At 36.8% G+C, this 27,749-nt stretch overlaps 2 protein-coding genes across 2 annotated transcripts; both read right to left on the bottom strand.

Moving 5' to 3' along the window:
- Positions 1-5,233: 5,233 nt before the first annotated feature.
- LOC137952037 (pentatricopeptide repeat-containing protein At3g62890-like) lies at positions 5,234-11,348 on the bottom strand. The gene is made up of 2 exons (XM_068799100.1): positions 9,229-11,348; positions 5,234-5,262 (listed from the first exon to the last, which is right to left on the bottom strand). The coding sequence occupies exon 1, from the start codon at positions 11,086-11,088 to the stop codon at positions 9,244-9,246; it is 1,845 nt and encodes a 614-aa protein (XP_068655201.1). The 5' UTR covers positions 11,089-11,348; the 3' UTR covers positions 5,234-5,262; positions 9,229-9,243.
- A 575-nt stretch (positions 11,349-11,923) lies between these two features.
- Positions 11,924-26,034, bottom strand: LOC137951746 (probable ubiquitin conjugation factor E4). The gene is made up of 16 exons (XM_068798629.1): positions 24,860-26,034; positions 23,580-23,784; positions 22,999-23,150; positions 22,620-22,884; positions 21,990-22,142; positions 21,633-21,836; positions 21,444-21,556; positions 21,190-21,304; positions 15,369-15,458; positions 15,048-15,251; positions 14,861-14,956; positions 14,631-14,753; positions 13,633-13,725; positions 13,021-13,185; positions 12,379-12,468; positions 11,924-12,268 (listed from the first exon to the last, which is right to left on the bottom strand). The coding sequence occupies exons 1-16, from the start codon at positions 25,693-25,695 to the stop codon at positions 12,158-12,160; spliced, it is 3,015 nt and encodes a 1,004-aa protein (XP_068654730.1). The 5' UTR covers positions 25,696-26,034; the 3' UTR covers positions 11,924-12,157.
- Between the last annotated feature and the right edge of the window lie 1,715 nt (positions 26,035-27,749).

Here is a 27,749-nt window from a genome sequence, read left to right on the forward strand (position 1 = left end):
ATCAAAGATCAAAGATTAGTCAATCTATTGCAATTGCTCAATCAAATATTGTTATAGATGAATTAGTAGCAAGGATTTCAAATGAAGGTATTCATATGTTGGCCTACACCTAAACTATCCTCTTGTAAAACCACAAAAAAGGGCCTACTCTTAAACTATCTACTTGTAGAACCACAAAAGATGACCTACACCTAAACCATCTACTTATAGAACCACAAAAAAAAGAGCCAACACTTAAATTATCCACTTGTAAAACCACAAAAAATAGCCTACACACGAGGGAGAGTGTTATAGAATAATCCTCCATGGATTAGTGAGTACAAAAATTTTAAGTTTATTAGTTGAATTTTTTTTTCCTAAATTGGCTAATCGTTTTAAGATGGGCCTTGTACCCAACTTAACAATAATATCTAGGTGGCACAAGTAATCTGGGTTATGGAACAAACCTTATCTACTTGGTTGGTGTGACTTCATTCTGTTCAGTCAAGATATCTCACTAGATAGGCACACTCTGCTCTTGATGTTAAAAAATCGAATCACCATAATTGCACGAACCACAGCCCACTGATCGTAATTGGCTTAATTCAGTAAAACCGACAGTCTTCCAAGACAGATAATCAACCTATTACTAGCATCCAACGATCATTTACAGAAAACAGGCATGTCACTGTTATAGAAGATTAATGCAGAGGCAGGTAGACAGCTAATAAACCCTTTTCATAGACTTCATAAGAGGACAGGTAGGCAAGGGTTATCACGCAAATTGGGAAGCAGCCATTCAATCCATTGTCCAACGAAAAAAAGGTAAACCTGGAGAACTGCCGCAGAGAGATTACAGGGTTCTTCTCTGCTGCAGGACAAGCAAAGAAGAAAAATAGAAGGATAAGAGGAGAGAAGAAGATTGGATGATATCTAATTTGATGTTCAAGGCTCTGATACTATGTAGAAGTGAAATAATGGTGAAATAGTGATGTACTGCAACAAAGAGAAAAAGTAGCAGCTTCTCATTCTATTAACTGATCAACTAGATTATGGTGAAACCTTGCTAACAGGCTGAAACACATCTCACTAAGAGAAAAAGACCAGAATGACTTCGAAGTTACAAAGTCATCTAAGTCGTTTTAAGTGATTAAACTACCCTCACTACAGAAATGCATAATAAAAAGAGATAAGAAACTGAAAAGTTACAATTACAAGATATTATTCTTCTCTACATGAACAGACGCTGAAAATTTTGGTCAAACGGAAATTTTGCCATGGTACTTTTTATCTATACTTCCCAGTTGGTCAAACACACCCTTAGAGAACGAGTTATAACATAAGAGAGTATGCTGCTTTCTCTTCTCTCCTAGTTTGTCTCAAACCAAACAAGAGAAAGTATAACATGATATTATATTTCTTCACTTCTTCACATGTATAAAATGTATCAAACGACAATAGTCAACAAGGGAATTGTTGTAAGGTTAGAAAAGCCTGCAGATTAACAACCAAAGCCAGTACTCTTAACCCAACTGTGTTTAAATGATTCGGATGAGATATCTTTACAATTCCAATACTTTTATTGTTTTAATCTCCTTCAAACTCTGGGATTTAATGAATTTTAAATTCTTGCTTTCAGTTCAAATTAGGAATAAGCATGTCTTAGGTCAGCCGACGTCAAACGGATCACTCTGCTATAAAATAAGAAATGGTTAATTGCCCACAAACCCCTAAAATATAGAATAATTGCCTCCATATTTTTAGGTTTTATAATACTGCAGAGTGAGAAGATGATTCAAGCAAAAAACCATTGACAAATCAAATACTGAAAAAAAATGTTCTTTAGTACTTCTACTTGAATATACTGATTAATGAGAGACTAATCACGGCAGGTCCTAAAAAAAGACGAAAATTTTGTTCAACCATAATCATCCTTTTTTTTGCCAATTTAACAACCACCAGTAACAGAACAGATACAGATTTGCTCTTTGCTTCAAGTTGACATCAGTAGGATTGTGCAAAGAAACATGTCAATTAGAAGATGTTGACCTAGTATGCTAAAGGGCTCCATCTCTTCCACTCCAATACAATGAAGGTGAGCAATTTTAAGTAAAAGTAAAACAAAAAGTTAATTCTTTTGTATTTCTCACTGGAAACCTCCAAGTGTCTTTCAGAAGAAATGAGGATCACCTGAATTGGGTCTAAAAAATCATGTGAATGGTCCTCAAGGGCCTCAGCACCCTTTGCCTCCAAAGCAACAAATTTTGATTTGGAGCTGAGTTCAATGAACTCCTGAATCACCCTTCCTTCTTCACCTATTCTCCTCAAAACATCTGCTGTATTGGATTTTAGCAATATGTACGTGTCACAATAGCAAGATGGAGGGCATCCAAAACAGTCTTATAGAAGACTCAATTTTTGTTGATGAATATGATGAAATAATCATCAAGGACAGAAGCCTATAATTTCAAAAAGAAATATGCGGATTAATTTTTTAAGAAGTGGAGCTGTTATGTAAACGTGGAAACTGCTCTCTAGTGCTGTACTAAAGTGTATCTTTAGTCCAGGGTCTGGTAATCAGACAGGTAAAAGACCAGGGCCAAATACCTCCAAATGCTAATTCTACCAAAAAAAGCAGGTACTAGCTCCCAGTGAGATAGAGAACTATGCAAACAGTTAACCTTCCTTTTTATCAAATCTAGGATGAAAAAGTAAATGGTATTGGTTCCAATGAATATGACATGGAAGTACCTGTTCATTGCATGACCGATCCTCTCTAGACATGCAGTTAGAAAAACATTATCCTTATGCCCGGTGCAGATAAACATAGATGTCGACAATCTTTCAGAAATTGAATGATATCTTCTATGCAAACATGAAAAACCAATAAGGTTACAGAACCACTAAAAGCAGTGCCTGGAGATATTCCCTCCTAAAAGGTTGAAAACAACCCTCACTATTGTTGTATGCTGATATCTGACAGATATTCCAAGATAACCTTTTCAGCCATATCAGATGAAATAAATGGTAGCAAAGTGGAGTTAACATTGCTTTCTTTTAAGAAGTTCACAAAGTTTTGACCATCACCTTTTCTTATAGGTAACTTCATGTTGCCAGTGTTGCAACTGAAAAAACCTTGTTAGAATAGCAGCCAGCTTAAGAGTTTGGGAAATTACAAGAGATCTTACTATTCTAAAAGAAGTTATATATGAATAATCTAAAGTGATTCATTTCAAAATTATTTTTCATCAGATGCTTAGAAATTAGATAGAAAAACTGAAAATCTTGAGTATTTACAAGTGCTTCAATAACAATAAGACAAACCAGCTATGCAGCCCTGCTGATGAATGTAAATCCTTTCTATTCCAGGATTTTCAGCATGTCTACAAAACAGTGACAGAATAGTTTACTGTTGAGAAGAGCAGTGGTTTTTGAATTTCTCTTAAAGAAATTCATATGGTACAAGTAGCCAGAGAAGTAGAGTGATAAACCACATACAATACCAAAATCTGGTGAATACTGGCATCGGCAATTTCTTTGGTCTAAATTCATACCTCTCAGGGTCTCTCAAACTAAGAGCTTCGCATTGAGGACACCAACAAGTTTTACCAATAAGTCACTCAGCAAGCTTTCACTCTTTCCACCCGATCACAACAAAATAATAAGATGTTTCTCTATCAACTTAAGCATATTCTGCACATGATATAATTGGACAAACATAGTATAGAGGAAAGAACTAAACTTTACCATCTCCATCAGAAGAAATAGAGTTGTAGTTTGCTCTGATGTAAGCACCAGGCTTCCAACATCTTGATTTGTTCACTTCATGGAAATTCGAATAGTGAAAAAGACGTCACAGCGATACACCAATTATATATATATATATATATATATATATATATATAGAGAGAGAGAGAGAGAGAGAGAGAGAGAGAGAGAGAGAGAGAGAGAGAGAGAGAAATGAGCATGCCTCCTAAAAATCATGGACGGGTTCTCTCATGCCTCACTTGAGCTGGTCTACATTGCCACTCAACTGAATGGACCATTTCAGCTTCTAACTCCTTTAGTTTAGTTCTAGGCTTTATTTAGATATTCATCAAGAAGATAGTTACTATCTTTGATTAGGAATGTTCAGCAATCTGCACCGATACACTAAACAGAAGTAAAGACTTGAGCAAAAAGTTAGAAAATCATGTAAACAGGTCACCAGATCTATCTATCTTATACCGCAAGACAGGTCTGAAAACTTGACTCCCTGCACTCCCATGTCTACAGACTTGCGATGGATACACCCGAATTTCAGGGCTGTTGTGGGACATGTTAAACTTGTCACAGAACTGCAGTGATATCACCCTATTTAGTTTAAGTAACAGAAGACCACATCAAGGACAGTCACATTTAAGTCTCTTAAGACAGCAAGCAATTACTCTAGTAATCCTTGGTAAGTTCATTTAAATTTGTCAGGTATTGTTTTTTGAAAAGCTCAAAATTACCATTTTTTCTCAGACTAGATGAACAAAATACTCTTGAATAAGTTTGTAAACAGGTAAGAATCAAAACAGGTCATTCCAACCCATTCAGATTACCCAAAATCCATTCCCTCTCATTATCCATTTATTTACATGATTACCCACAAGTAATCAGGTAAAATATTTAAATATATAATACACAAATCAATGATAAAAAGTATTAAAAATTTTAAATTTACATAAAACACTATAAAACATGTAAAAATATTAATTGTCTAGAATGAGTTCTTTTTTTTTTTTAAACGGTGATGATTTAATCCAAAGGAAAGCAAGAAAATACATCAAGGAAGGCCTCCCCTAACAACAAGAGATTGAAGGGAGGGACCCAATTTAGCACAAGAGTCAATAGCCGTATTGGCTGATCTAAGCACAAAGTTATCTTTAACTAAATATTCTTTAAATTAAGTCATTCTCTACATAAGCAGAGTTATTTTTTTAATACTTACATAGGAAGGAATTAAAAATTATGTAAGTAATTAAAAATTACTAAATTATCCTTCTCCTAATACAAGTCATTGGGATATACAATAACATTTACTCATATTCATTGATTTAATAAATGGTATGTAGGTAAACAGGTAAATCCTTACAGGGGTAAAGATTTTGCTCCATATGAATTTATAAACAGATTAGGAAATGTAAAAGGGATACTCAGATAAAATTGTCAGCCCTATTCTTACGAAGTTAAAAACTTGGAACTTTCCATTGCAGAGTTGTCTCGTAAACCGCCCAACAGACCCTAGTTCTCATCATTCTGAAAAATACTGAAGAAATTATGGTAAGAACACAAACTGTCCATAAAAAACAAGGATCATAGTTGCAAATGTCATATCCTCTTTGAAGCATATGATGGCTGCAAATTCATCCTGTTTCCTACCTTTCAGAAACAATATATTCACCATTCAAAAGAAAAATAAGTTATGGCAAAAACTGAACCCATACCACATGGTACAAGTAGTAATTATCTAAAAGCTTGTCTCTTTACCTAATTTAAGTAGGAATAATACTTGCAGTGGTTTCTTCAGCTCCAAGAGTTGCTTCTAATATATTACATATCATCAAGGCAGTCATCTAACTAGGAGATTTACAAGGTTCATCCATCATCAAGATTCCCAACTAGACAGAGTTAGCGGATGTTTCTGCTGAGTGTTGACAATGGATTTCCATCTTGGTCTCACTTTTTCAGGCATTTAAGCACTAAAATCATTAGGCTGACTAAGGATATACTTAAATTCATATTATGTAAATTTTTTTTTTGTCAGTGGAATAATCCTACACAAAGGTTAATATCGAGAAAACTTATATGGTTAGTAATTGAGAAAAAACCTCCAACCTTCGGCTAGTAATATATGGATGGACCAGAATGCAACTTTCACATAGTATTAGAGCAAGATGTCTACCTTATGTGACCCAGTTTATACCCTGTTTGTGTTGCTTACACTCAAACACATAGTCCATTTGAGTAAGCCTAAACATGAGTGTTGTCATTTGGTTATTAGTTGAGAAAAAGTTTTTTCAACTGTGGCTAGTCATTTTGGAATGAATTTGGGCCCAACTTTAAAATGGTTTTAGAGTAGGGCATCTGCCTTGTTGAACCCAATTTGTGTCTCATTTAGTATCCCATTAGCATTGTTCATGTTTAAAGCTCATTGTCCATTTTGATTAGACTTGAACGTGAGGGACAGTGTTCATGAAAATAATCCCACATGGTTTAATATAAAGAAATGATATATAATTATTTGTCAGGAAAAGGCCCTCTAACTTCGAATAGTCATTTTGGGATGAACTAAACTACATTTTAATGTTTTATTCACTTATATCAACTTTACAGGCCTTTGGCAAGGTCACCCCCTCTCCCTTATGATGTTCAATCTTGGTGAAGTTTTGAGCCATTTGCAACCATGCAAAGAACATAAACTGGCTGAACTATACTACTGAGAATCGGGGTCATGACATTTCCTTACTGCAATTTGCAGACAACAACTAATGCTACAGGGTGGCTAACATTGATCAAGTTGCTAATCTTAAAGTTCTTCTCTTCTGCAAACTCATATCTGGCCAAACAATTAATTGGTCCAAGTCAGCTATTTATGACATCAACATCACATTCAAAACCCATTAAGTGTATGAAGAGATTCTGGTTTGTCAAGTTACTGAGCTGCCCACAACCTATCTTGGGCTGCTCTCTCTCAAGCAGGCTTCCAAAGTGCTAGGGGCCAAGGTCACTGAGAAATTTGACAAAAGATTATCCGCTTGGAAAGATAAATTCTTATCTAAATCTGGGCTATTGACATTGATCAAGTCAACTCTCATGGGACTTCCCCTCTACTACTTGCCCTTACTAAAATGTTTGATTAATGTGTGGAAGAAAATTGAGGCCCCTGAACGTCGATTCTTATGACAGAGCTCTTCCAACACCTCTAAATATCACTTGGTTAGGTGGGAGGATATCTGTTCCCAAAGCAGCCAGGGGTTTAGGATCTGAAGTATCAACAGCATTAAAGACTCACATCTTGCTAAATAGATCTGGTAGTTTGCTGTTAAAAAAGAGAGTCTTTGGAGGAAGATCTTGGTTGCAAAATATAATTACTGCCATCCATTTTGGTTGTCCACTCTTCCTTCCAGCAGTCATGTCTCCCTGCTGAAGAAGAGGATCCTCAAGTACCTTCACAAGGTCAAGGATGGCATTTGGTTTGGAGTTAGAAGGGGCACAATACAAAGTTCTGGTCTAACATTTGGATTGGTGATAGGCCTCTAGCTATTGCACTCCCTGATGTATTCTCTATTGCTAGTGACAAAGAGATGATGGTGGCTCAAGCTAGAATTACCAATGGTTGGAACCTTTACTTGAGGTAAAATCTCAAGAATGAGGAGGTATTACCTGCTGCTAGTTTGTTGCCCATGCGAGGGGTCCAATATTTTAGGCAGAATAGTGAAGATCTCATTTTTTGGAAGTGGACTTCAGATGGGATTTTCTTACAGAACTCTTCTTTAAGCCCAGAGTTCAAAGCCCTCCAGCAACCAATCATCCCAAAATTATGGTGTGGAAGCTGCTCGGTCCTCCTAAAATGATCTTCTTTGACTAGTGCTCATCCAAAAATAGTATCATGACTTAAGAAAATCCGAAAAAAAGGGGGAACCATCATCATCAACACTTTCTGCGGATTATGTGGGCACCCAAGAAGAGTGTTGATCATCCTCCTTAAGTGTGGGTACAGAACTCAGGTTTGGAACCACATCTTCCAGCTCTTCAATCTCGGGAAATGCCCCCCTCCCCCCCTCCTTCTCTCTCCTTTTTGCTAAATTTCATCAATCAATGTGTATTATGGCATCTTCCGCACTTTGGTAAGCTTCAATGGCACTCAGAGTTGGGTGTGACACCTTTGTTCATTGGAATGAGAGGAACAACCATGTCTTCAGGGGGTGAAAGGAAGACATAAGCATTCTCATCAAGAAAATCATCCAACACACTCTCTCTTGGTTGCATATCCATAAGGATTTCACTCAATATCAGAGCTTGCATGCCAGAGATAATTAATCCTCAATTGCAAACTATCCCTCATTTGTCAACCCATTGTATAGTTTGGGTTCTCTCCCACCCTCTGCGGATAGCCAGGTTAAACTTAATTTGATGCAGCGCTCAAGAAAATCTAGGGCCCGGCGGGGTGGGTGACCTATTCACTTAGTTGAGACCATCCTATCCTACTCGTCCAACTAGGACTGGTGACTGTCTCCTAGCTGAGATTTCTGCCTTCCTTCATGGGCTCTGCATCAGCACAAGTCATTTCAGCTCACTCCTTATGATCAAGGGGGATTGACTCATTGTTATTGAATGGTATTGTAGTGCAAGAAAGGGGCTTCCCCTCCCTCCACTGGCACTTTCTTCATTTGGTGGAGGAAATATTTGATCTGGCCAGGTCACTGACCATCTCGTGGTCTCAAACGCTAAGGACTGTGAATAGTCACATTGATAAGCTAGCAAGAGAGGATGCTTCACTCCCCAAGTTCAGTACTTGGCAGCACTAGTTTGTTGCTCATCTACTTTGGTGCTCCAGTACCATGCTGTTCTTTTTGGTTGTTGTTGTAACTTTAAAATTATAGCTTTTATGTAACTGGTTCTTGTGGGCCTCCCCCTTCTCTCTAGGATGGCCTTGTACCCTTCTCTCTTCTCAATAAAATCGCACTCAATTTTCAAAAGAAAGACACACTGTCCAACTTAAAGTGTTCACCCATATAGACAAATCTTCACTCCCACAAAACACAGGCAAGATTTTGGATAAACTCTTACAAAAGGAGAAGAATGACCTGGAAGTTAAGATATCATATACAGCATATAAAATATAAATTTTATGGGAAAACATATTCAAGGAAAGGAATAAAACAACTAAAAATCAGCAATCATCCTCTTTCAATATTTGCTTATTCTTAAAAGTCAGCAACCATTTTCTTTTAGGAGTCTTTTTTTATTATTATTGGGAACGCCTAACTATGGCTTTGTAGTAATGTTTCTTTGGGAAGGCATAAAGCCAGTTAGTCTCTAGTAGTGAGCTCATTCGTAACTAATCATAGGATTCTCTCAATGCTAGCTCAAGAATTGTATTTATGTAATTCAGTTCTAGGGGAGTCTTATCTTAGTAAATAAGTTAACTTAACATGTGTACAGCTGAGTTTTAAAAGGAAACCCAATTCAACGAGTTTTTAAATAGAGGTTCTTCCCCACCTTTCGGATTTGTAATCACCAGTAGTCTTTGCAAGAACAAACTCCACCACCAAAATGGTGGAACCGGTTTCGATCTCTAACAATTACAATCCTTCTATAAACCCTGGAAACAATCTTGAAAAAACTATGACAGTCCCGGCAAACTCTGAGATTCTTCACAATTCTTATTTCTGACCCAGAAGAAGTTCTTAAAAGCCCAAAAGCAAGAGCAAGTTTCTCACTGTGATAAATCAAAGAGCTCTCTTTCTCTTCTTCCTCAATATCATAGGAAACCATGTCAGTGTCTGCTATATATCCTGACAACTTCAGAACCCTATTTATATTGTCCAACATGTTATAGATCTCCTTGAACCCATCTTCCTCAGACCGACTTGCAACCACAAATTCATAAACCTTGTGGTCAATCTCAATTGAACTGCACCCAGGGACCTTTTGAATGCCTTTACTGTTCATAATGTCTCTAACTTCCCCAACCTTACTCCACCTATGGTCTCGAGAATATAAATTTGAAAGCAAGACATAATTCTCCCCATTATAGGGCTCTAGTTCTAATAGGTTTCTAATAGCAACCTCACTCAGGTTGGAATTCCCATGGATTCTACAAGCAACAAGTAATGCCCTCCAAATGACTGCATCTGTTTTCATGGGCATGTTTGTAATGAGATGCAAAGCTTCGTCTAAGAAACCAGCTCGGCCCAAAAGATCAACCATGCAGCCATAATGCTCAAGGTTGGGCTGTAAACCCCATTCTTTCTCCATATTATGAAAAAATTTCTTACCTTCACCAACCAAACCCTGATGACAACAAGCGCATAGAACAGCAAGAAAAGTTACACTATCAGGACTCATGTTCTCCTTAATCATGTAAGAGAAAATGTCCAATGCCACTTCACCTTGTCCATTCATGGCAAAACCCAAGATCAATGCATTCCATGTGTAGACATTCTTCATTCTCATAGACTGAAAGACCTTCTCAGACTCGTAAATGCACCCACATTTTGCATACATGTCAATGAGTGCAGTGCCAACAAATACATTTAGCCTAATGTTATTGTGATTGATGTAATTTTGAATCCATTTTCCTTGACTCAGAGCTCCCAGATGTGCACAAGCTGAAAGGGCACTAACCATGGTAACCTCAGTTGGTTCAACAGCCAAAATCTGCATATCCTGGAAGAGTTCAAGCGCTTCTCTGAATTTTCTGTTATGGGTATAGCCTGTAATCATTGCGTTCCAAGTAACCGAGTTTCGATCAGGCATTTCATCAAATAACTGATGAGCATCTTCGAGAAACCTACTAGTTGAATACATAGATACTAAAGCTGTGTTGACAAACACATCAGCATTAAAACCCATCCGAATTATGCATCCATGAATCGACCTTCCAAGTTTGGGGCAAGATAATCGGGCAACAGACTTAATAACAGAAGGGAAAGTCGCACAATCAGGGAGAATCCCCACATTATTCATACAAGTGTATACTAGAATCGATTTTAGGTGCTCATTTGAATTGGTATACGATTTTGTAACGAGGTTGCAAAGATCAGTTGTAAGGACATGTCGATGCTGAGCAAAGAGAAGGGAGCAAAATCGACCAGACCTGCATAAAGAAAGAGACATGTCTATGCATTTCATGAATGACAAGGGGCTGAAGGGATTGTGAGTAGCAATCATGTGGGCAAGTGTTTCTTTCATGAGGTGCAAATCCTGGGAAAGTTTTGAGACAGAGACTGTTTGTTCTGGAGGCATCTGCATGATTGGATTGACACCAGAGGTGCAAAATGAGATCATATGGATGCATGGGTTGAGGTTACTTGCATTTAGTGGAGAAACAAGCTTATGTCTCAGAACACTTGGCATGGTTGTTCAAAGCGAAAGGCTACCCCAATTCACCTCCTGGTTGAAGCCAGTGGTTTGGTGTTTTTCTGTTGAACGGTAGTTTCCGGCCTTGGTTTTTCTTAGTCCTCTAGCACCTCCTTGAGCCATACCCACACTTTCTTCGTCCCAATTCTAGATTCAGTCACACTGAGTGGTTGTGATCTCTCTGAAGAGTACAAAATGTTGTTAAACGAAATCAAGGGCAACAGAAGCGGACAGAGAAGAAGCAAAATGAGAGAGGCTAGGGCATGAAATCATCTGTTTATTCTTTTAATAGAGGCGTCGAAAGACGACCACTAATCCAGTATATCAAGCTCCAAGAGTGGTCAGTTTCGACCGACGATGTAATTGACGGAGGGAAAGTGAACTCGACCCGAGTGAATTCACTTTCACTCGGGTTATGCGTAATGTAATTTACTTTCCCCTCTTACCCTACAACGCACTAACGGTTTTTTGTGCGTTTTTACTAGGTAAAGTCAAATTAAGAGTCATCCTTTCATAGTATTAGTGCAATTTTTAACATTGTAGTCGAGTATATTATAATGGGAACATATATACGGGTTTCTCCGAGGCCAACCCCCTGGGAATGAGATGGGGTAAACAAAACAGGATAAAGAGGGCTCGGAGATAGGATCAGGTTTTATAGAGACGAGGGGATTAATCGTTGTTTTTTGTAAAAACAAAGTGGAGAAGGATCGTTTTTCAGGATGCCTTCACTCTACTCAGGGTCTAGCCTTTGGGTTAACCATAAAAGTTTCAATTAGCTGATACAGATTACTATCGAATTTCAATCATAATTAAACAGCAAAACCCGCAAATTAATCTGAATTTGTCAATGGAATCTTAACAAACACTGATAGATTCTTTCACAGTAGTAAACATAATTAGATATTTCTTCACATTTACTTTGGGCACATGAATAAAAGATATAACGTTATAAACTCAACGAAATTGCTGTGAGATTCCAATAGCCTACTCCCACACTTCTCTAAACCAATTATATATATATATATTTTTTTTTTACTGGATCTGACCCAGAGTTCCTTACCACTCAATCCTTCTTCAAACTATGGGATCGCATGAATTCTTCAATTCTTGCTTTCAGTTCAATATTAGGAATAAGCATGTCTTGAGTCAGTTGTGAACGGTTGAATGGATCACTCTGATGCAAAACAAAATAGAAAAAAAAATGTCAATATGTTATCAGCACCAAGTCATTAAAAAAAAAAAAAAAATCTCAAATGCAAAAAGATGAACAGAGAATTTGTATACATTGTCACTCAGCAAGTGCCTTTGGATAACAGGTCGATCCACAGTGATTCTTGAAGAAGGTAGGATAACAGGATCCTTCATCAAAGTGTACTGGACCAACATAAAAAAAATAAAAAATGGTCAATCTTTACAAACAAAGTGAAAACAACTAATACTGTGTTTTTTAGATGATTCAAGAAAAATAATCATTGACAAATTAAAAATCCTGAAACGTTTTTTATACTTCAATTAATATTATACAGACTGAAGAAAGATTAGTCAAGGCAGACCTTTCTACCCAAAGTTTTATGAGAAACCTATGACCAGACATAAGAGGAACATTACGTTTCCATCTTAGCCTACTTTTTGGTTCCCATTTTAACAACTACCAGTAACAGAACAGATATATAATTGTCATATGCTTGAAATTGACATCAGTAAGATTTTGCAAAAAAGTAAGCAAATTGAAAGAGGTTAATCTTGCATGCTGAGGGCGCAATTCTACATATCTAACACATTGAAGGTGGATAATTTAGGGAAATACTCAGTAAGAGGAAAACACTCTTCTTCTTCTTCTTTCTTCTTTTTTTTTTCAGAAAAAAACAATCTTCTTTAGTTTCTAACTTAACCCTCCAAATGTCCTCCAGCAGAAAGAAGGATTACCTGAATTGGGTCAAGAAATTCATCTGGAATATCCCCAAGGGCAGCTTCAGCATCCATTGCCTCCAATGCTGCAACTTTTGCTTTTGCACCAAGTTCAATGAACTCCTGAATCACCCTTCCATCCTCGCCTATTTTCCTTAAAACATCTGCTGCTGCAGCAAATAGCTGTACCAGAGTTTAGTATAAGTTGTCCATTTCAGTCTAGTAAGATGGATGGCATCCAAATGATAAAGTCTCATACAAGATCATTATTGCGTACGGGAAAAAACACCTGCTTACTGGCACATATGATAAGACTATCACCAACTATCACAGATGTCATGTCAGAGAGAAACATGGTGACAAACCCTTTAAAGACATGAAAGGCAGTTCAATAAATATGGAAAATCGACTAATGTTTAAGTGAGTTCAGGCCCATTTGTCAGACTAGGCCCATGATAAGGACGATATACCTCCACTTTGTAAGGGTTTTCATGCTAGCTTGATCAATCAATGCAAGCATTTGCTTCCAATGAGAAGAGAACTTTGGGAAGACAGAAAATGGTCTCCGCTTCTCATAATGAGGTCGGATGAAAAGTGAGTGAAAGTGGCTCCAATGAATATGACAAGTACCTGTTCATTGTATGACCGGCCGTCTCTGGAAATGGCTGTTGGAAAAACATTATCCTTGTCACCCTTTGCAAGATGAACATAGATGTCGACAATCTTGCACACATCATTGACAGGTCAGTAATCGACACACGAGTGGAGAATAAATACAAAGAGAAAATCCCAATAGAGGTACAGGATCATCCACAAGCAGTAGAGGTATTCCCTCGTAATGGATGATAAATAACGTCTAAAATGTGGTTGACACATATCAGATACTTCTTTCAATACTAAATCTCTCGCCAAATCATGATCAGTGAAATAGATGCAATAAGCAGTTGCAGTCTTCCTTAACCCTTAAACTTAGTGGTGTTAGTATCACTTTCTTTTCAAAAGACCAAAAGAGTCACAAGACTATCATCCATTGACCTTTCCTTACAGGTAATGGCATGTAGCAGCATCAGAACTGAATTTTTTTTTGAATTTTGAGGTCTAAACTTTCTTCCTCAATAACAACAGTATCACAAATTACAATAATAGCAGCCATTCTCAAGGTAATCTTGAGAATTTGGAAGAGATTTGCCACTGCTCTAGAAAAGATCAAATGACAAACTAAAATGGTTAAGCATTTTTTACAAAAGAAACTGTACTTTAACTTTCAAAAATAGTATTTCTTAGATCCTCAGAGATTAAAAAGAACTGAAAATCTTTGATCTTTATGTTCAATAAATAAGACAGCAAGCTATGCAAAATAAAAAAGGAGATGGGGAGATTCTAATCTCTGAGGGAATATCTAAGATCGACATCTGGGAAATTTGCAGTTATTTTTTAGAGTACAAAAGGCAAGAGAATGATGATTGAAGGCAATCAAATGTATGTGAACTTTCCAAGCATTACTTCCGGAAAACAGTTCAGGACCGCGGTTAACCATATGAGCTGAACAAACTTAAAGGAAAAACATGTTGTATGAGTTTGAAACTAGAGAAAATAAGTATAAGAGTGAAAATTTGGTGAATACTAACTTGCTTCAGCAATTTCTTTGGTCTAAACTCATACTTCTCAGGGTCTTTCAAACTAAGAGCACGGCGTTGGGGTCCAACAAGTTGTAGCAAGAAGTAATTCAGCATGCTTGCCACTCTGTCCACCTGCAACCAACAAAGCAATAAAATGATTCTATAAAAACTCAAGCCAATAATGCCCTTCAGATATCCAGACACAGTTAGGCTAGAAGAAAAAAAGAAGTAAACTTCACCATCTCTGGCAGCAAGAATGGAGCAGTAATTTGTTCTGAAGTAAATGCCAGCATACCAACATCTTCATTCGCTAACTTCATGTCTATTCGAATAATCTGGATGAAGAGGACAACACGGTGAATGTCTCTGCATAAGCATGCATAAGAGAGAGAGAGAGAGAGAGAGAGAGAGAGAGAGGAGACGGACATTCTCCTGAGAATGATGGAGACGTGTTCTTTCCTGCCTCTCTTGAGCAGGTCTACGTTCCCATTCTGCAGCATTGGCCATCTCAGCTTCCAACTCCTTTAGTTCTAGGATTTTATTAAGACTTTCATCAAGAAGATAGATACTATCATTGATCAGGAAATTCAAAAAGTTCAAATAGACTCCCTTCTCCTCCTCTCTGGCAATCTGCATCAGAATATCCAACAGCAAAGAAGAAAACCTTAAGAGTGCAAAATCTGACAATAATGAAACGGATCACCTAATATATCTATTTTTTATCATACATGGGATAAGTCACCATACCTGTCTCCATGCACTCCGATGGCTAGGGACCTGCCATAAATACTCCAGAAGTTCGGCAATGTTGTGGCGGATGTTGAACTTATCATAGAACTGCATTTGTAACAATCTAATCAATCTGAGTAACACAATACTACATTGAGGAATTTCTTCACTAAGTTCCATAAGCTGCCAATGTTTATTCCATTCTACCATTTCTTTTCTCAGAATAGATGAACAAAATACTCTTTATAAGTTCAAAGTTTTTCATCAGAAAGCAGACCCATAAGTTACTGCAGAGCCTAAGACTCATTATTGTGCTACACAATGACGAAGTAATGATAAGAAAACAAACTGAGAAATAAATCACTCGATAGTTGCAAACCGGATAGATTTCCAACAAAAAACAGTTCTAAATAGGGTTTCCAACAAAAAGTAGTTGCAAATGTCATATCCCCTTTGAAGCATGTGGTGGCAGCTATTTCATAACCTGTTTCCTATTGTTCAGAAAAATATATACACCGTTCAGAAGAAAAAGAAATTAGAGTCACCTAGTGAACATATATCACATCATACTAGTAATTAGTTTAAAAGCTTGTTAGTTACCTAATTTAAGGAGTCATACTTTCAGTTGTTTGCTTTTTCTTTTCTTTTTTTCCCAGCTCCAGAAGTTGCTTGTGATACCTATCATTAAGTCAATTTTCTATGCAGGGATCAAATTGAAGTTTCTCAAGGTTCATACACGCACCAACATACCAAACCTAACAAAGGTCATTAGAGGTTAGCAATGGCAGTTATTTCATCCATGCCTTACTATTTCTGGTCTCAACCAACCTAAAGATCTAAATTCATGAGGATGACCAGGGATATACTTAAATTTGTTATCACTTAACAGACTGTCCTACATCTATACAACTACAGTTTCCAGATGTTGCATTGTTAATGTGAAATAATGAACAAAAGAGGTATAAGAGAGGAGAAGAAGAATGGAAGGAGGAGGAAGTTTTGTGAAGAGAGCTGAGCTGAGGAAAACTCACGAATCCCATCTCTCTTTTATTCACTAAAACAACCTCTCTACCCCTCACACACGCATCTCCTTATATCTTCATAATAACATGCCCAAACACTATGAAACTTAGACTAGAGACTAATATAAAATAAACACTGTAAAATGACCAAACTACCCCTTACGTTATATCTAACACTCCCCTTCAAGCTGAAGTGTATATATCTAGAAGTCCCACCTTGTTACAAAATGTCCCAAACTCACATCTACCTCAGCTTTAGTGAAAACATCACCAACTTGATCACAAGATCGAACATAGAGAGTAACAACTTCCTTCTGCATTACTACATCTCAAACGAAGTGGCAGTCCACTTCAATGTGTTTGGTCCTTTAATAAAATACCAAGTTGTTCGCAATAAAAATAACTGCTTAATTATCACAATATATCACCACAAGTTTAGTAAACCTGCAGACTCAATTCTCTAAGAACTAATCTCACCCACTTTAACTCACTGAAAGTATGAGCCATAGCTCTACACTCATCTTCTGGGCGAGAGCAGGCCACAATGTTCTGCTTCTTACTTTCCAGGTCACTAGATTTTTCCCTACAAATATACAATACCCAGTAGTAGACTTTCTATCAAGTTTGGAACCAGCATAGTCAGCATAACTTCTAATTTCAAAAAATTGTGAGGTTTAGGCAACCCTTTAAATATCTTAGTATTCTTTGAGCAGCCTCTAAATGAACTCCACTTGGGTGTTTCATGAACAAGCTTACCATACTAATAAAGAATAATATATCTGGTCTTGTGACAATGACATGGATCAATTTTCTTATTAATCTACCAAATATGGTTTTATCCTCAAACCCATCACTTCTCTCATCATTAAGGTCATTACCAACTTCTATGGGTGTTCCTACGGGCTTTGCACCCAATAGATCATACTTTTGCAGCATATCAGTAACATATTTCTTCTTCTAACATAATTCCAACCTTATTTCTAGCAACTTCTATCCAAAGGAAGTACGTCAAAGAACCCAAATCTTTAGTTTGAAAATGTTTAGCCAGGTGTTGCTTTACCTCTTCAATACCTTTCATATCACTTCCTGATAAAAAAAATCATCAACATACACCAGAAGAACTATAATTCCAGATGACATTTTCATGAAAAACAAAGAATAATTACAATGGCTCCACAAAAAACCGAAGGACATCACAGCTTGGTTGAATTTCTCAAACTATGAATTAAGACTTTGTTTAAGCCCATAAATTGTCTTCTTTAGTTTATTTTAGTATGAAAAATCTGGAGAGATGCATCAAATTGGGATTTGATTACAGTATAAAAGTTTTGAAACACATCAAATACTTCTGATTTATCTCATAGGAGATACACCCATGTAGTGCGACTAACGTCACCAATAAAAGAAACAAAACATTTGTAACCACAAGTACTAGAAACTGAGCACAAACCCTATGCATCAAAATAAACAATTTCAAACAGCTTGCTACTCTTAGCCGGACTCAATGGAAAACTATACCCATGGTGCTTGCCCAATTGATATGATTCACATTGAAACGATAAAGTTGAAGGAAATGTAGAAAATAGTTGGACCAGCTTCAGTAGAGAAGGATGGCCAATACGTAGATACCACTGGAAGGGAGAAACTACAATATGAATAGAAGATGAGGATAACTATGGAGAGCCTTCCAGATGGCATAGTCCTCTCTCATGCTCGAAGCCAATCATCTTCCTCATCATGAAATTTGAAACACACGGTGAGAAGGACAGAAAGTTATAGAATAATTCATAGATTTAGTGAGTTGACTAACAAACAACAAATTAAGAGGAAATTTCTAAACAAACAACACAGATTTAAGAGACATTAATGGGATAGGTGTAATATTACCCACTCCCTGAACAAAAGATACAGACCTATCGGCAAGTATAACATGCTTTATTAGAGAAGAATCCCTTAAATTGGTAAATAAATATGACATACCTGACATATGAGTAGAAACTCCTAAGTCAATTACCCAAGAAAATCACAAAACACACATGTCAGGCAGACATACTTGAATTGACAAGGGTAGCTATAGGAAGTAGAGGCTAAGCAACAAATGCTGACAATGAAGGAGCTGAAGTAGAGGCCAATTGAGCAATGCACTGATCAAGTAGCTACAACTCATCTAGGGCTCCCAATAAAATATCAACCACGTGTCCAACCGAGGGCTCAGTGCTGTTATGAACTAACAAGTTTGCCCAAGTAGGCTTGTCAAACTTAATCCAACACTTATCAAAGAAATGATTAGTGCATCAACAACGATCACACTTTTTGTCACCTTTACCGACATTATGGCCTCGTCCTCTACCAAAACCATCTCTACCTCTACCTCTAACACTTCCACCACGGGTTATAATAGACTCTGACTGGCCAAAGGAATTAAGTGCAGCTACATTAACACTTCTATTATCTTTGCTTCCTTTGGATGTAATTGTGATCTCTGCTCGCATAACTTTGCTTCCTTCCAGATCGTGAAAGGATGGAACATGCAAATTTCTTGCAGAAGACCATATAGTTCAAGGTAATAATCAGTAACATTTCTCTCCTTGCTTATGACTGACGAATTTAACATATAGCGTGTAGACACGAGACAAATTGCTCTCCTATGCATATAATGACTCGAAGGACACCTACATTTCCTTGGTTGTTTCACATTTCATGATCTGATTTCTTAATCTTGAGTTCATACTGTTAAGCAGACAGGTCAATACTTGATTGTCGTCTACTTCCCTATCATCTATAAGGGATACTAGAGGATCATCCAGAATAAGTTTAGATTTCTTTCTAGTATTAAGGTAAATTCGATGGGATTTGGACCAACTTAAATAATTGTATCCATTCAAACTTTCTGTGGGGAGGCTTGTCAACTTACTGAACTCTTTGACAACTTTTTAGTGCAGAGAGGATAACAAGGACTCCACTCTTTGGAAAATGGATCTGGAAGGTGGCTTTTCTATAGCATCATGTTAATGGTTTCTCCTTTGATCAAATGAAGACAGATTAGCTTCTATTGTTAGGAAAGATCCTAACAGTTGACAATCTTGTGATGGGAGGATAATCAATCTAAACTCCACATGCAAGCTCTGTGAAGCTGTTTTTGAATCCATTCACCTCATTCCTATCCATTGCTCGACTACCAATGCTTATCATGTTTTCAAGTTTTTTTATTACTCGAGTTCTCCCACCCTCACACCCTAGTATGGGGGGTTTAATGTGGAAGACATGCTGCATCACAGTTCTCTGGATTATATGGAAGAAACTTGAAAGGTGTTTATGGGCAGGAACTCTAGAAAAAATCTCATCCATAATGCAAGTGTGTCACAAGTCTAACCATAAAAAGATTTCCAAAATATACAGGGACTGTCCTCCGTCATGATTGGCTATCCTATGCAGGTCTCAATATGATGCCTTGGCTTCCCTGCCACCAGGAGTTATTAAACTAAATTTTGATGGCAATTTTCAGGGTAATCCAGGACCTACTAGTTGGCCGAAGTGTTTCTTTTTTATAAAAGATGATTTTATTAAAAGGAAAGAAAGGCATAAAGGCTACAAAAGCTCAAGAGAGAGATCCCAGAATAACAAGAGATTGGAGGGAAGCTCTCTGCGAAGCAAGAACATCAGCAACAGAATTAGCAGATCTAGGAATATGAGTCCAAGAATAATTAAAAAGAGAGGTGATCTCCATAATTTAATGAGAGGAAAAGGGGGGACTCACACCGGCCAATCACAAATCTGGAGTCCCCTTCAATCCGAATAGGGCCGCAGCAATGGTCACGGAATACAAAGTGCAAAAAATTAGGCCACCAACACAATTGATATGACCACACATCCATTATACAGTAATCTGTGTGAATCAACTTAAGAAGAGGTCAATTAGGTTGACGTTGGTCCTGAGAATGATGATGCACGTAATATGCAAGTCTAGCAGACCTGCACAGGCACAGAATTGGGATAGGGAAACCCAAACAACCCTCTAGGGCAACAAAAAATTCATATAGCTGTTCAATTGACAAGACAAGACATCAACCCTAGGGTTATGGCACAAATAAAGGTCAAACCTTTACCTTTAATCAGTAATAATTTTGTGAAATTACTTTTTTTTGGAGAGTTTGCTGGCTTGAGAAGGAGAAGAATCTTGTTAAAAATCCCACAACAGTCAGATCAATTTCTCTGATACCATATAGAAAGAAGAGAAAGAAAAGAGAAGAAGTTGGAAGGAGGCAACGTTGAAAGAGCAGCAGGCAATGGTCTGAATAGATTATAATTCTCCTTATAACCTCATTGGGGTTAAAAAATTACAAAAAATATATGCCCCTCTACACTTAAACTCCTATAACCCCCTAACCACACATTAGAATGACACAAAAATTTAACCAAATAGCTCTAATATGAAGGCAAGCTAACAGCTATCCTAACAGAGACATACAATCATGGTAAATGACTAAAATACCCATTTTACATATATTTCAATCCAGCAATAAAAATTCTCTGTTTGCACCAGTTTGGTTATTGGAGACAAACAACACAGAATTTTAAAAACATTAACGGTTACACTTGCTTAATGGACGAGACAGCCGATAAGAAAGTGTAATCATTTTGTTTGATATTTTATTGTTAATGTAATTGTCCGCACATTAGCATCATTTCTTTCCTGAACTGGATTTTGTGTCATTTTAAATACCCTATTATCAAACTTCATAAAACCCTTTTGAAAAAAATAAATCATAAATCAAATCAATATCCTTATCAAGTAATTTTTTTACCAACTCACTCACCTGTGTGTGAGAACCAGTGAACTCAATATCCACATAGAGCTTCAGAAGATTACGCACAAGATAATCAAGTGAGAGTGGGTGCCCTTCAAAAAGGGAGGCAGTAGCTGATGAACCACTGAAAAACAGAAATGAAGAGGAGATTAAATCAAGCTTATATTATGAGACTCTTCAGCCTTTGTAAATTACTTTCCTTTAGTTGGCAGGTCTACCATACTACATGAATAAGAAAATTCCAGAAAGAGCCAGATATTCACCTTCTATGTGGCATCCAACAATTCAAGACTTCCACCATCTTTGCCCGTAGATAAGGATTTCTGATATATGAAGGGCTTGCCATGAACATGATTATGAAGTTCAAAAAGTCATCCTAAGAAGAAGGTTGTCAAATTGTAAACTTCTTCCATTTATTGATAAATAATCTTATCTTAAAAACATATGCTCACCAATAAAAACCCATCAAGGGCTCGTGGAATCCGAGAAGCAAAAAGCAGCAATTCCATGGCATCTTCCACAAAGTGTTCTGGCATAGATGCAAATACCATTGGACATTCTGGCGGCAAAGGCATTCTAGACCCACCAATACAATCCACCAACCAAATAATCATTAACCTATAAAAAGATAGTGCCCGTTGAAATAGTCCTGCATCCTTCAACAATGAAAACAAATTAAATAAGATCAAATGCTTCACTATCTATTTTAGATCTGTGAGTGTGCATGTGTGTGTGTGTGTGTGTGTGTGTGTGTGTTTCCCCTTTCCTCAGAAACCATTAACGCTGCAAAATCTTTCAGTTCAACATACTCTTAATATTTGAGCTTCATAGCATAGCTTCTCTTGTGTGTATAGTTCAATATCTTTTTCAAGACGAGCTATATCAAGGGCAAGTCTTTGTGGGGCCTCTTGACCCTGCATAGCCTTGATGGAAGCCAGAGCATCTTCATACCTTGACAGATCCTGAATTCAATATCATAATTTACAAAATATTTTAAGTATGAAAAATTACGAACAATGATACAAAGACAAGTAGATTGAACCTTTGACTCAACGATGACATGAAAAAGTTTCTAGTATGAGGTCTTGGGTTCCAGCTTACCAGGAGATATGGGGTGCAGTGTGCGTATGTGTGGTCAACATTAAAAAACAAATGACAAAAAAGACCCAGAAAACAAAGCACTACTCGCTTGATGATTAATCCAAATAACAAAGTCCAAGGTCGTAAGATATATATAACCTACGGTTACCTGTACTTCTTTAGCCAACCAATTGGCCAATGAGGGTGAGGGTAGACCATCTCTCTTTGTTCATCCCACATCCTTTTTGTAGTTTCATCATTTTAATGTCCTTTAGGAAAGTATTGTTTCTTTTGCACTGATGAAAGTACTCTCTCACAGTTTTGGAATTGAAAAATAAACAAAATTAAAAAAAAGGTACCTGCATGAGATTCTTAAAGTCTGAAAATAACTTCAACAGCCCCAAATTGAGCACTCGTGCAGTCATAAAGAAACATTCACAAATAAATGAATATTTACGATTTCCACCATACTTTGGCAGTGGTTTGGTTTTCGAAAGATCGGATACCCCAGGATTACTTCCAGAGCTCGTGGCTTCATGAGATTGTAAAACTCGTTTCTCAGATTCTTCTTTTTCAATCCACTGGGAAACTTCCTCAGATGATGCATGGAGAGCTGTCAGGCCTCTAATATATATGATCAACCATAAGTTAGGAGGCCACAAGGATACCAGGTCTAAGAAAAAACATAAATTCATAAAAAATTACAGAATGATAAAATTGCTCAGTTTGAAAATGTACCTTAAATCCAAGCGGGAGTTATTGAACACATAATCTGGATCAATTTTATCTTTCTTCGTCAAGTTGGCATCTAAAAAGGGTTCACATAATCGAAGCATGACTGCGCTTAGATTGACAAATGAAGCAGAACTTGCACAAGCTAATGGGTCAACCTGCCGTCAAATTAATATATACTTAGTTTGATAACTAAAAACCTGTTATTTTCACAAGAAATGTAAACTTACTCAGTATAGTAACTATACACAAGCTATGGGCCATTTGCGCCATAGTATTGTAGTTAATCAGCAGTTTTGTGGCTTTATTTTCTGTTAGTAACCTAGGTGGCCTCCTTGTAGTAGGTTTTTCCTTTCCTTTTAATAAAATTTGAACATTCTCACCAAAAAAAAAAAGGAAAAAGTAAACATAAACTTAAATAACAAGGAGGTCATCCTGAACATGCAATGACTTCCCCTAGACCTTGCTAGTTTTATTTTATCAATTACGACAACAGATACTATACAATTCGTTCATCACGGACAAAAGAGCTTTTTCATGTATCACCTTTCAAGCAAACATCTACACATAAACATCAAGTAAATCACCTGCAAATGAGACCTAGATGCATTTGTCTTGATTACAGCTGCGAGATACTCAAGCACACCTTCCCTGGTATCTGTGTTCTTAAGGAGTGTAAGCAGCACTTCTCCAAGGCCATCATACAAGCTGTTCATTACAGTCTTAATTGTAGAAAAAGAAGATAGTAGATCAGCTGGACGACGATTAGATGCTTCTGAGAAGCACTGCTGGCTGATTATACAGTACAAAAACATTAATAGTTAGCACTACGTCATACAAACAATTCATTAAAGCTTTGAGAATGAGAAAAATCACTCAGAAGATTGTTAAAGAAAATTTGATAAAATAGAACTAAAGCTAGGAACATAAAAAGTGATATATAGCTATATGAAAACACTCAATCAGAAAGTCAAATATAAGATTGAGACAACATTGATCACCCATAATTACACATTTCATAACTATTTGTTCTGAATGTATTGTTCATATTCACTTTTTCGTCATTTAAAATTAAAAAAAAAAAAAAAAAAAAAACTTACTTTCTCTTCATGCTTTACTATATAAGTGGAGTGAAGTTTACAAGCATCATGTTTTCTACTCTACTAGTTGTCTTTCATTTTTTCTAATAACTTCTATCTTGTTTTCATCACAAACTATTTCCTCCCTAAATGCAGTATTAACATTCAATGCCAATTTAAAGAAGTCTAAAGGTCCACATAAGTGGCATTTCAGCTGTAGCCAGCTTAAACCAAATTGGTATTAAAACAACAAATTGAATTCACAAAATGGGGTACAGTAAAAAAAAGGAAGCACTAGATAATCGATGTTGACCAGTTCAAAAGAATTTTACTGTACTGGGACAAAATAAGGGCCTCCCAGATGATGTGCCCAGACAGCTGAAACCAGGGCATTAGTTGGGAACTTTTGATGGTTTTTATATTTAACTTCAATCACTCTTAAGAGTATCCTCTAAAGAGTTTGAGATCTCAAGACAGTTTATGGTTGAAACTGTCCTGCATAGATTGTGCAACCACATATATAAACTAATCAAAGGCAAACCAAGTAACTCCCTTAGCATTTAACAAAGAGGTCAACCACATACCATTACAGGTCAACAAGTAGACTCCCCACAGAAATACAGAACTGATAAATTTATGTGCCACACCACTAAGAAGCAAATTCCATAGTTAAACATATATGTGTCTCTATTCAACTTTGTAAGTCGAAACATGAATTGAAGGATATTTGATCAAGAAATTACAGTGGAAGAAATTGAAAACCAGAGATAGCTCAAATTTTGACTCACCCAACATCAGGTTCACTTTTAAAAATAGTATGATCTGGAAGGGCACTAACATGAAAAAAGGGCCCAAAAATGCTAGCCATCTCAATAATCCTTCCATTCATAATATCACCTTTGGGGATCCAACGCCTGTGATTCACCAGCCCTTTTGCACAGTTTGGGAAACTAACCAACAACATCAAAGCTCTCAGAGGCTGCTGAAAATTTCCAAGAGCCGACACCTTCAGTACCTTATCCCTCAAGTCTTCATACAATGTTGCTAATATAGGTTCCAAACCATCATAATCAGAGTCCCGGAAGAACTCGTCCAGAAACCCAGGTGGAGAACTCACTCCACTTCCAAAACTAGGGCCGCCAAACCCATCAACCGAAGTCGAGACCTCCGAAAAAATCAAATCTAGTAATCGCAAATCACTTGAATTATTTGCTCCATCACCGGGAAACATATCGGGATTGCCTAAGTGAATACGACAATATGAAACGGCTAATTTCTTGGCCTGTCGAATGACCGATTCCATCTCGGACTTTAGATTCTTATCTTTCATGGAGACCACTTTCTTTGATTCTTCATAAGCTCGCCGATAACACCCTAATAGGTATGCAAAAGGTTGCTCCGCTCCAGGAAAGTGGATTGAGAGCCTGTCAATTAAGACTCGTTCGATCAACTCACGAGACAAGAGGAGACTACAGCCTTCACTAAGAATCTCAGCAGCAGTCATTTCAAGATAAACCACTCTAGGATCAGTTTCAACCGAACCATTTAGAGAAACCAAAAAAATCTTCCGCAAGATTACGTCTTCAATTTCTGCCGGACTCCTGTGTGGTTTCTGGGTCGCCATCAGATATTCACCGAATCAGAGTTTTCGAAATAGGGTATCAGAAACTAAAGATCAAAACTTTGAGATGGAAAGGGAGGCGGCAACAGCAAAAGGAGCAATCATCAGAGGCATTATACAGAAATCGGGTTATCCCTCGAATTCTATCAGAAACTAAAGATCAAAACTTTGAGATGGAAAGGGAGGCGGCAGCAGCAAAAGGAGCAGTCATCAGAGGCCTTATACAGAAATCGGGTTATCCCTCGAATTCTCGGTCACAGTAGCCGACAATCTGCTCAGAAAAGGGCAGTCAAAGAAAGTTCCCAACTTCGCCTAGAGGTAAAGAAGTCTTCTATGAGGAACCTCTTGGGCGATGGGTACGCAAGAATAAGACGTACTGGATATAAATAACAATCGATTTTTTAGTTTTATTTTATTTTATATTTTTGTTTGAATTATTCTCTAATTTTTAAACTTTTATTAACCTGGAGTAAACCAACCAATTTGAACCCAAACTGAGTTCGATCAGACTCAGGCCTCTCTCAAGAACATCATCATAAACCAAAAATTACAAGAAGACTTGGTCCCGAATAGAGTTTTCGAAATAGGGCATCACAACCTCATACTTTCACTCATGTTCAATCTCCCATTTTCTCCTTCTCTCTTGGACTCGCTTCTCTTCTTTTACACGCTATCTTCTTACTTCTCTCTAAGAGTTTGCTGAAGAAATATTTAATGATGTCAAAATCGTAAAATTTAACATGGTATCAAAGCAGAGACTCTAGGGTTTTTTCTTTACTACTCGATTGCTTTATATATTTGTTATTTTTGGCATCAACATCGTTGCTACAAGTCTCAACCTTTTCTTGGTCTAAATTCTTTTTGCACTCTTTTTTGTTCCAGGTAACTATGCTTAACATCTTTGTTTTTGAGGAAGCATGCTTACAATTTTGTTTGTTCCTCTAATTGATGTTTGACAATCAGTCTTCTTATTGCTGTGGTTTTTTACTTTTGCTTGATGAACGATCAAAGAACTACCTTTCTCCATCATTTAACATATTTATTTTTCGCATTGTTGATCATTAAATCTACGTATGTGATGCATGTTCATGGTCTTTGTTGAAGAGAAATAAATTTATTGAATGGTTATAAACTAAGTATGTTGGTGGTTTTTTGTAATAGAAAAATATGTTAAATCATAGTAAATTAAACTACCCATGTTCTAGTTACACCTATAGTATAACTCCTAAAGATAAGTCCTAGAATAATTAAATAATTATAACATAAACAAATAACTAATAATACTAAAAGATCACTCCTATGAAATTCCTTTATGCGAAATTATATATGATTCCAGTGTAAATTTTCCATTATGTGATTGTCTATATAAAACTCTTTCATATTTACTCTTCAATATTCTCCCTCAAGCTAGAGTTGCTAACTTTAGCTTAAAAAATATTCTTGATATTCAATCTTCAATTTTCAAATACCTTCAATACTTTTGGTTGTCAAATTCTCCGTATTCTATTTTCCCTTTGACTTGGATATCCTTCATTGTTGGTCATATACAAATTTTTAAGACAACTCTTCGAATTCTTCATGATGAGTTATATCAAATTGATAAATACTCAAAATTACCCCCAACAAAAGAAGAAGAGAAAAAGAGGAAAAGAAGAAGAAGAAAGAAAAATAGAAAATGGCACCGTCCAAAAATTAGAAATTGGTGCCACATCCTAGAAAATAGGAGCTTAAGGGTTAAAAGGTAAATATATCCCTCAAGGGGTTGTCAAAGTTGGAGCCAAACTTGCATCTTTCGAAGAAAATAGAATCTTGTTTGAATAAAAAGAATTTTCCTTTCATTGATGTAATCTTTTAAATTATCCATTAGATTGATGTAATATCTCAATCTCCTAGATGGAACCCTATTTGATTAAGAAGTTTTCCAAATAAAGCATAGGAAAAAGTATAAATAGGAGTGTTGGCTGAAGGAAGAAACAATCAAAGCTTTTCCAAATCTCTCTTTCCCCTCTCAAATTCGTGCCTAGCGCCTCCCTCCTCTTTCTCCTCTCTTCTCTTTT

This window comes from Aristolochia californica, unplaced genomic scaffold (assembly GCF_029961685.1).
Source record: "Aristolochia californica isolate CCGP_79_NKW_82.1479 unplaced genomic scaffold, dmAriCali1.0.hap1 SCAF_15, whole genome shotgun sequence".
In the NCBI taxonomy this organism is placed as follows: Eukaryota; Viridiplantae; Streptophyta; class Magnoliopsida; order Piperales; family Aristolochiaceae; genus Aristolochia; species Aristolochia californica.

Bases quoted from the DNA above. Each gene is read 5' to 3' on its own strand.
- LOC137952037 (XM_068799100.1), bottom strand. From the start codon at position 11,088: ATGCCAAGTGTTCTGAGACATAAGCTTGTTTCTCCACTAAATGCAAGT.
- LOC137951746 (XM_068798629.1), bottom strand. From the start codon at position 25,695: ATGGCGACCCAGAAACCACACAGGAGTCCGGCAGAAATTGAAGACGTA. The intron at 23,151-23,579 runs GTGATTTACTTG...ATTTGACGGCAG, and splicing joins CATCTAGGTCTCATTTGCAG to GTTGACCCATTAGCTTGTGC. The intron at 21,837-21,989 runs GTATGTTGAACT...TCATTGTTGAAG, and splicing joins ATGAAGCTCAAATATTAAGA to GATGCAGGACTATTTCAACG.